The sequence below is a fragment of the Vombatus ursinus genome, unplaced genomic scaffold (genome assembly GCF_900497805.2).
Source record: "Vombatus ursinus unplaced genomic scaffold, bare-nosed wombat genome assembly UNPS02014808.1, whole genome shotgun sequence".
In the NCBI taxonomy this organism is placed as follows: domain Eukaryota; kingdom Metazoa; phylum Chordata; class Mammalia; order Diprotodontia; family Vombatidae; genus Vombatus; species Vombatus ursinus.
This window is the reverse complement of record NW_020954586.1, coordinates 3,172,848-3,183,227: the sequence shown is the minus strand read 5'-3', so window position 1 is coordinate 3,183,227 and position 10,380 is coordinate 3,172,848. Positions and strand designations below refer to the sequence as shown.

Below are 10,380 nucleotides of genomic sequence, written 5' to 3'. Positions count from 1 at the left end.
GGTCTGCCACCAAAAGGTCGTTTGGCTACCCTGTCTTCATCTTTTTTTGGATTTTGTTTTTGTTCTGAAATTAACACACACACCTCCTCCCCAAACAGTCATTTCCATATACGAAGTGGGACACAAGAAGAGGATTGAGTGTGCCCTTGGTTATCTGTCTGTCCACTGTGTCAGGCTTTTTTGGTGGCCCATCTTTCCTATTGCCCCTGGGTTTCTGGCTGATTTTGGAGGTACAGTTCTGGGGTGGAAGAAGTCACTTATTGTAGTTCCTCATTGAGTTTCTTGATAATTATTTAGTCTGGGTGTTTTTTTTTTTTTTCTTGTTTGCTTGTTTTTTTAAGTGTTTCTTTTTTATTTTTTTTTTTAATGTGTGAGCTGAGCTGCCTGCCTGCATTTAGGCGAGTCACCTTGCTCTGAATTCCCTGTGTTATATTCTACCAACTAGAAATTCCTTTGAGCTAATAAGCAGGCAACTCTGAGAGAATTAAAGGAGGAGTGAGAGAGGTAGGAATGGTATTAGTCACCCCTACCTGGATTAGTTTCATTAAATTCCTTTTCTCTATACCGAGTGAACATATATCCACCAAGAAAATGGAAGGATGGGTGTGGGGGCAGAGGAAGGAAAACTAATTAGAAATAATTTTGCATTATGGTCAGAAGAGGAGAGTCCTTGGTGATTTGTTGCTTTGAGAGACTTTAGATAGCAAGAGGGCTGAGTCAAAGTACAGAGTTCTTTCCTGCCCTCCCTTCTGCCCCCCTCCCAGTGCCAAGGTGTGATTGGACTTAGTGATGATCAGTATAGAACCCTGATTGTTTGGGGGGGCGGGTAGATGCCGTGTAGGAGCCTAGGACTGATTACAAATTGAAAACATGTGTCTGCTGTATCCTGCCTAACTTAGGGGGAGTAGAGGCACTTTTTAGCATAGTAAATCGTGAATATTAACAGTTAAGACTGGAGGATACCTAAAGCCAGGGAAGTCAGAATGGTAGGGCTGGGAGGGAGCCTAGAACATGGGATGTCAGGACTGAAAAGGAACCTCAGGTTATGGAATGTTTTCTTCCTCTACCATCCCTGACACATACTAGCTCTTTGATCCTGGCCAGGTCATTGAACAGTGCCCCGTACAGGGGCCCACTCATCTGTACTGATAGAATTTCCACTGCACAAGAGATCACAGGGGACTGGAGGCTCACTGAGCCTTTCAGAGATCTCTCAAATATCAGGAGCATTTTAGAGACCCCTTGTGCATTTCAGCTAGGTAGCTTTGCCTGGTCGAGGTCACAGAGCATTAATGAACGGCACCAGATGTTGGTTGACCCAGAGCCTGTTGTTCTTTCTCATCTAGGACAGTGGGACCATGGTGGCAGCCCCCACCTTCTCGCATGGGCGCTGTCTGAATCAAATGAATGAAAGCACTGTGGAGGTAATATTTATTGAGAGCATTATGATCAGTGGCATGATTTCTAGTAGTAGAATTTATTGGTGGTCAGTGCCGGTTTTCCTCATTTCAGACCTTAGTTAAGTGTCAGTGTTTCCAAAGTATTAGTTCTCTTAGGCTAGACTCTAGAGTTTATCCTACATAAAACTCCTTTGTACTTTTTATGGAATTCAAAACCCACTTATTTTCTCACTTTGGTTTGTGGTGGTTGTTTTTGTTTTTTTTTGTCCACAGATAAAACAGGAAAAGGAGACAGAAGCCCTGTGTAGCTTGCAGTCATGCCATTCCCGTTTGGAAAATCTCATAAGTCTCCAGCAGACATCGTGAAGAATCTGAAAGAAAGTATGGCAGTTTTAGAGAAGCAAGATATCTCTGACAAGAAAGCAGAAAAGGTACAGGTTTGGCTTGATTTTATGTTGAACATCTTTTGGCTGTGTACAAATGTAAAAATGAACTTGCGTGGTGATTCAGAAACTTTAAATTTGAATTAGACTTTATTCTGGCTTAATTTTTAAATCTGTCAAAATGATTTTCAGATGATAACCACAGGATTTTTTTTGGCTGGGGGGGTGGGTGAGGCAATTGGGGTTAAGTGACTTGCGCAGAGTCACACAGCTAGTGAATGTTATGTGTCTGAGGCCGGATTTGAACTCAAGTCCTCCTGACTCCAGGGCCGGTGCTCTATCCACTGTGCCCCTTAGCTGCCCACCCTTCCCCCCCACACACTCACCCCCCAGGGTTTTCTTATGTCATAGTCAACTCAAACATTTTTGGTAGCTAAGTTATTTTGTCGAATTGGGTTTTACAGTATATTTTATTCTTTATTTCATTCAGTGAAAATGGTGGTGTTTTATCACTTGCCTATATTTTCTTGAAGAGATTCTCATTCAGTGATTTGAATTTAAAAGCTCTTTAATATTTTATTCCATAATTTGTGGTGATCTGCAGTACTTTTTCCTGGAATTGATTTAAAATTTTTGTTCTTTGTGGAGATTCTTTTTTAAAAAGCATCATTTTCAATCAACAAGCATTTATTGCCCTGGCTCCCTCACAACCTTGTCCACCACCACCACCCCCAAAAAAAAAGGAAAAGAAAGAAAAGCCTTGTTAAAAATATGCATAGTCAGGTAGAGTAAATCCCCTCTTTGGTCATGTCCCAAAATGAGCCTCATAATGCATTTTTGAGTCCTTAAGTCCTTTCCCCTCTGTCAGACGGTGTCGCTCCTCTGGAATCATGGTTCATGATTACATTGATCAGAGATCTTAAATGTTATAGTGTTGTTATTATATAGAAGATTCTTCTGATTCTATTCACTTCACTCTAAATCAATTCAAATAGTGTAATTATGTCTGAAACTGTCTATTTTATCATTTCTTATGACCCAATGTATTCCATTTATAAGGATTCTTAACAGCTCTGAGTTCCGCATAGAAAGTATTTCATGTAGCCTGAGGAAACTTCTAGAGAGTCTTGCCATCTTTATTATTTTTTTATTAAGTATTTCATTTTTCCCCAGTTATATGTAAAAACAATTTTTAATATTCATTTTTAAAACTTTGAGTTCCAAATTCTCTCCCATCCTTCCTCTATAAACCCCTTCATTGAGAAGGCAAGCAGTTTGATATAGGTTATACATGTGTAGTCATGCAAAACGTTTCCAGAATAGTTGTGTTGTGAAAGAAAACATAGATCTAAACCAAACCAAAATGAAACCAAAAAAACCCTGAAGAAAAATAAAGAAAGTAAAAAAAGGTATGCTTCATTCTGTATTCAGATACCATCAGTTCTTTCTTTGGGGATGGATAGCATTTTTAATCATAAGTCCTTCAGAGCTGTCCTGGCTCATTGCATTCCCGAGAATAGGTAAGTTATTCATAGCTGATAATCTTATACTATTGCTGTTACTTTGTACATAGAACATTGCATCATCTCATCTAAGTCTTTCCAGGTTCTTCTGAGAGCATCTTGCTCATCATTTCTTATAGCACAGTAGTATTTCATCATAATCACATACCACAATTTGTTCAGCCATTCCCCAATTGATGGGCATCCCCTTAATTTCCAGTTCTTTGCCACCAGGAAAAAGCTGCTATAAATATTTTTGTACATATAGGTACTTTTCAGGGGCAGCTAGGTGGCATAGTGAATAGAGCATCGGCCCTGGAGCAAGGAGGACCTGAGTTCAAATCCATCTTCAGACACATACACTCACCAGCTGTGTGACTCTGGGCAAGTCACTTAAGCCCAGTTGCCTCACCAAAACAAACAAACAAACAAACATATAGGTACTTTTCCTTTTTGTTTTTATCTCTTTTGGGATACAGACCTAGTACTGGTATTGCTAGGTCAAAGGATATGTATGGTTTTATAGGCCTTTGGGCATAGTTCCAAAGTGCTATATAGAGTGGTGGAATTAGTTCACAATTACACCAACAGTGCATTAATGTCTCATTTTTCCCACATTCCCTCCAACATTTGTCATTTTCCTTTTCTGTCCTATCAGCCAATCTAATATGAGGTAGGACTTCAGAATTGTTTTAATTTACATTTCTCCAATCCATAGTGAGTTAGAGCAATTTTTTTTCATATGGTTCTAAATAGCTTTGATTACTTCATCTGAAAACTGTTCATGTCTTTTGATCATTTATCAGTTGGGGAATGGCTTTTTTATAAATTTGACTCAGTTCTCTATATGTTTGAGAAATGAGGCCTTCTGTTCTCCCTCCTCCTTCCCCCCCCCTCCAATCCCCTTTCTTCCCTCCTACTTTCCTGTAGGGTAAGATAGATTTCTATACCCAATTGAGTGGGTCTTATTCCCTCTTTGAGCCCATTTTGATGAGAATAAGGTTCACTTATACCCCCCAATATCCCCTTCCCCATCTTCTCTTCCACTGTAAAAGCTTTTTCTTGCCTCTTTTATGGGAGATAATTTACCCCATTCTATCTCTTCCTTTCCATCTCTCACCCCTTAATTTGATTTTTTTATATATCATCTCTTCATATTCAACTCACACCTGTACCCTCTATGTATATATACTCCTTTTAAGTGCCATAATAATGAGAAAGTTCTTATGAGTTACAAGTATCATCTTCCCATGTAAGAATATAAACAATTTAACCTTATTAAGTTCCTCATGATTTCCCTTTACTATTCACTGTTTTATGCTTCTCTTGAGTCTTGTATTTGAAAATCAGACTTTCTGTTCAGGTCCAGTCTTTTCATCAAGAATGCTTGAAAGTCTTCTGTTTCATTGAACGTCTATTTTTTCCCCCTGAAGGATTATACTCAATTTTGCTGGATATGTGATTCTTGGTTTTAATCCTAGCTCCTTTGCCCTCTGGAATATCATATTCTAAGCCCTCCAATCCTTTAATGTAGAAGCTGCTAAATCTTGTGTTATCCTGGCTGTGGCTCCACAATACTTGAATTGTTTCTTTCTGGCTGCTTGCAATATTTTCTCCTTGACCTGGGAGCTCTGGAATTTGGCTGTAATATTCCTGGGAGTTTTAATTTTGGGATTTATTTCAGAAGATGATCAGTGGATTCTTTCAATTTCTATTTTGCCCTCTGGTTCTAGAATATCAGGGCAGTTTTCCTAGATAATTTCTTGAAAGCTGATGTCTAAGCTCTTTTTTTGATCATGGCATTTAGGTAATCTAATAATTTTTAAATTATCTCTCCTGGATCTGTTTTCCAGATCTGTTGTTTTTCCAACGAGATATTTCACATTGTCTTCTACTTTTTCATTCTTTTGATTTTGTTTTACTATTTCTTGATTCCTCATAAAGTCATTAGCTTCCATTTGCTCAATTCTGATTTTTAAGGAATTACTTTCTTCAGTGAGCTTTTGTACCTCCTTTTCCATTTGGCCAATTCTGATTTTTAAGGTATTCTTCTCATTGGCTTTTTGGACCTCTTTTACCATTTGGCCTAATCTGTTTTTTAAGGTGTTATTTTCTTCAATATTTTGTGTGTGTGTGTGTGTGTCCTTTACCAAGCTATTCACTTGTTTTTCATGGTTTTCTTTTTTTTTTTTTTTCGTATCACTCTCATTTCTCTTCCCAATTTTTCCTCTACCTCTCTTACTTAATTTTCAAAAACCTTTTTGAGCTCTTCCATGGCCTGGGACCAATTTATATTTTTCTTGGAGTCTTTGGATGTAGGAGCTTTGACTTGGTTATCTTCTTCTGAGTGTGTGTTTTGATCTTCCTTGTCACCATAGTAACTTTCTATGGTCAGACCTTTTTTCTGTTGTTTGCTCATTTTCCCAGTCTCTTACTTGACTTTTAACTCTTCATTGAAGTAGGGCTCTGCTTCCAGGGTGGAGGGCACAGTGTCCCACGCTTCATGGGTTTTGTGCAGCTGTTTTCAGAGGCATTTCTAGAGACCCGTAAATTTTCAGTTCTTCCAAGGTGTTATGATCTAAGGAGAGGTGTTTACCTCTCTTTTGGCCTGTGTTCTGATCTGTGAGCAACCATAAGCACTCTTTTTGCCCAGGAACTGTGAGGGGGGGACCCTCCCCCTCTCCTTCCACTGTGGCCACAAGCTCTGCTATGCTAGTGCTCCTCACCCTGAAACTGCCACCCAGGACTTTGACCCAGATCTGAGTATGGACAAAGCAACAAAGTCCTGCCTCAGTGCTAGCAAAGAGACTCCTGTAATCTCCTTCTGACCAGTTGTTCAGCCCCCTTATTGTCTAAAGGCTGAGAGCTCTCAGCTGATTCAGTGGCTCCCAAGGCCTACTCCTGGTTTGCTGGGGCTGGGGTTGTGCTGGCATGGCCTGCACTGGATTGTGGTCCACTCTTACCCAGTTGTGACAAACCGTTCCTGCTGACCTTCTGAGTTGTCTTGGGCTGGAAAATTGTTTCACTCTGGCATTTTCTGCCTTCTGCTGCTCTAGAATCTTTTTAGAGTCATTATTTAAAGATATTTGAAGGAATTTTGGGAAGAACTCAAGTGAATCCCCTGCCTTTACTCTGCCATCTTGGCTCAGCCTGTGCCATTTTCTAGATGGTAACCATCTTTACATAATCTCTCTTTCATTGGACTCTACTTAGGACATTATCTGTGACACTGGCAGGCACCTTTGGCAAACTTATGCCTCCCAATTTTACATTTTGTTTAATATTTCGATCATCAGAGGATTACTGAATAAAACTCATTCTGTGGATTAATATATCAGTCCAAGAATCTTATACAATCTTTATGGAAAATATAAGGTTTTTCTTTTCCTCTACCAAATAATAAAAAGAAACAGTAGTGTTTTATATTCTTTCCACCAGGAGTTCTTAAGCTTTTTTGTGTCATAAATCTCTTTGGCAGTCAGGTGAAGCCTATGGACCCTGTCTCAGAATTACGTTTGAAATTCATACAATAAAATACATAGGATTTCCAGGGAAATAAAAATGCAATTTTTTCTCATCTAAGCACAGTGACCTTTTAGTGGTTCGGTCCATGGACCTCAGGTTAAGAACCCCTTATCTAGATCCCTCCCTCATCAATTATGTGGTCTGTCTTGCCTACTTATATTTTTATCAATCTTACCCTTCACATGTACATAGATTTTTATCATAACGGCTTTTTAGAGATAAGAAAGTAGGCATGGAGGTCACTAATTGCTGGCTACTAACCCTAAAGTTTTTTGATGCAGGGGGGAGGAATTCTATCTGTGAGCTTCCTATTTTTTGGGGGAGTCTTCCTTTCTTTGAGATATCTTGAAAATTGACCCTGAGTACCTTGGAAACACAGTTTAAAAAATTACCATCACCTAACATGAATTATGTAGCCAGATATCTCAGTCCAAAATATAATTTTGATATATTAGACAGTATGTAAAAATTTTGGTTGTACCTAAATCAGGTGCCAGGAGATGGGGAGGAAATTTTTTTTCAGCTGTATTTTAAAGCAGTTATTTAACAATATAATCCATTCTGGTAGGAATAACTTCTACCAGGATCCTGTGCCATGTAGAGGTCAGCCCTTTCCCTAAAAAGTGAAAGAGAGAACTCTGGCCTAGGAGGTTCAAGCTTCATTGGTGGCACTGCTTCCTGCTTGTGGACAGGCATTAAAGAGGCCCCCCTCAATGTCAGGGTGCTGGAGTTTCCAATCCCTGACCGGCCTCAGGACCAAATGCATTGTCTCTGTGGAACGACACACCCACCTTAGCCAGATTCTTCTGTTCCTTGATTTCTTGAGTGTCTTTCATGCTATGACTAAGTAAACATCCTTTGTTGACTGTTCAATGGTCCACAAGTGTTTCATTTCCTTGTGATCACAAATCTGATACGCAGCATCAGCCTGAGTCAGACCTAGCCCACAATACTTTTTTTCCGTTTAGACTTTTATAGTAATCAGACATTAATCTCAAGTGTGACTTTATCTGTTGATAAATCTTAATCTCAAGTAGCTTCCTTTTTTTATGATCAGTAAAAATAAAACAATATGGGAGAAGGATCAGTTGTTTCAAGATCATGATTAGCATGTATACCTATGATTATTAGAGTAAAGTAAAAAAACAGCATTTTATAAAAGTGCTTAAATAGTATGTTTAATTTGTGGATTAAATTTAAATATTTAAAGAATTCATGTAAAGAAATGGTGAGTTAAGGTTTATAAAAACTTTGTACAATGCCCTCAGATTTATAAAGTGCTATAATTTTCCTCCATCCAAAGTTGACTGTTAAAAATGTCTAACTAGAGCAGAGTGCAAAGCAGAATATAATTTTCCTCTTTCTAGACATTATTCTTCTTTGAATGCAGTTAAAGATTGCATCGACATTTTTGGCAGCCATTTCACATTTGACTCCTTAAACTTGCAGTAAACCAGAATCCCCAGATCTTTACCCAGGTACTCTTGTTTAGCAAGGCCTCCCTCCTCTTGCACTTAAGAGATTAGTTTTTTGAACCCAAATGTAGGACTTAGGCTCTTTCCTATTACATTTTATCTTTGGACTTTCATTCTGCTACAGGATGTCAAGAAATATCTTTTTGGATCCTGATTCAGTTAGCTCTATACCATCTACAGATTGGATAGGCCTGCCATCTCTGCCTTCATCCACGTGTTTGATACAAAAGTGGATCATCACAGACCCCAGGACAGGTCACTTTGATACTCCTAGAGGGATCCACATTGATCTGACAACTTTGGTCTAGTCATTCATCTGGTTGCCAGTTCTCCCTAAATGTAGATTCATAGACTCCTTTTTAATCTTGTCTGTTAGGAGAGCACAAGAAGTTTGTTCAAATATTTTGGTAAATCTTGACATATATACTCTGTCTTAGGCTTAGGAAATGGAGTTCATCTGACCCGACTCATTCTTGACCAAGCTGTGATGGGAGTTTGTGATTGGCAGTTTCCTTTTCTAAACATCACTCACCAGGCATCCATGCCAAACTCATTAGCCTTTTATTTGCATAATCCACTCTTTTTTCTTCTTTGAAAGTTGGAGATTTGGCCTTTCTCAGACCTTTCAGTGCCTCTCTTTTTCTGTATCACCGATGGTGACTCAGTAATACCTAGAGACGCTCATCTTTTTTTTTTTTTAAGTACCCCAAGAACTAATTCATCTGAGCCTGGTAACTCGACCATCACTTGGCTCATCTTGAGTTTTAGCGGTCTGTTAGCCATTTTGGTCGGATCTTCCCGCCTACGAATCTCTTCTCCTTGTGAGAAAAATATAGACGTCTTCTCTCTGTCGTCACTGTAGAGTGGAAAGGATTTTAGAGACTGTTTAGTCCAGCCTTCTTGTTGGCCTTTGAGGCCTAGGCGGTTAGATGCTTTACCCAAATCCACACAAGTACTAAGTGTCAGAGGCAGAATTCGAATCCAGGGTCCTTTGACTTGGGACTCAGTGCCCTTGCCATTGCTCTGTGCTGACTCACAGGATCAGTTATTAGCTTATTCTTTGATTTCCCTTTTCCCTGAACATATTTCTGTGAAAGCCCGTGTGGGCCAAGCACTTTATTGTAGCTTCAGCTCATCCAGAGTGTTATTGCTTTTCGTGCTATTTTTGTAGGACCATGCCCCTCAGCTGTAGTTGTCCTTCCCTCCCTGCTCTTTTCCTGGCCTTCTGCATTCTTTGCTGTTACTCTTTTCCTCCTTTCTTTTTACCAGTCCGTATTTTCTGTCGTTTCCTACCAGTGTATGTCCAGTAGTTCTTCATTTTGGTTTGTTGTTAAGGCAACAAGTGGAGGGCTTTTCTGAGCATGCTTGATCGTCACTACTCTGTGGAAAGGAGCCCTTTCCTACAGCTGCTGTTTCTTTCAGGGGACAAAAAGGAAGGGCAGGGGAGTCAGAGCCTTGAGCTCAGGTCATGTGCTGATGCCAAGAATAGATGGACGTTTGCCCTCAAAAGTCTGCTTTTAGCAGTTTTTCTTATGGAATATGTGAATGACTTTGCTAAACAAGAGAAGTTAGAATAATTTGGATCACTGACTCGTTTTTCTTCTCAAATTTTTGGCATAGTTTGGTTCAAAACAGATCAAGGATAATAAGCAAATTGAGTAGTTATGTAGACATGCTAAAATTTACTGTGTAAAGTCAAGAAAAAAAGGTGTGAGCTAGGCAGAATGCATGATCTATGGATAACATTCATCTTTCTTTAAATTTATATGGTATGTCATTCATGTACAACATCTTGAGCCTCACGAGAACCTTGTATGGTTAACAGGGCAAACGGTATTGTCCCTCTGTTATAGGTAAAGAAGCAGGGTCAGATGGGTTTAGTGACTGAGAATCAATCAATCCATCAGCGTTCAATGTTGTTGTTCAGTTGTGTCCCCCTCTTTGTGATCTCATTTGGGATTTTCTTGGCAAAGATGCTGGAGTAGTTTGCAATTTCCTGCTCCAGCTCATTTTACAGATTAGAAAACTGAGGTAAACAGCATTAAGTGATATGCCAAGGGTCACACAACTAGTGTGTGTCTGAAGCCATATGTGA

General features: G+C 39.3%; 1 protein-coding gene across 1 annotated transcript in view; it reads left to right on the top strand.

Moving 5' to 3' along the window:
* Nucleotides 1–1,673: 1,673 nt before the first annotated feature.
* The window catches only part of CAB39 (calcium binding protein 39), a 49,347-nt gene continuing 40,640 nt past the window's right edge, over nt 1,674–10,380 (top strand). Inside the window, exon 1 of the mRNA XM_027875247.1 lies at nt 1,674–1,831. Within this exon, the coding sequence (XP_027731048.1) occupies nt 1,718–1,831 (114 nt within the window). The 5' untranslated portion in view covers nt 1,674–1,717. The remainder of the gene's footprint in view (nt 1,832–10,380) is intronic.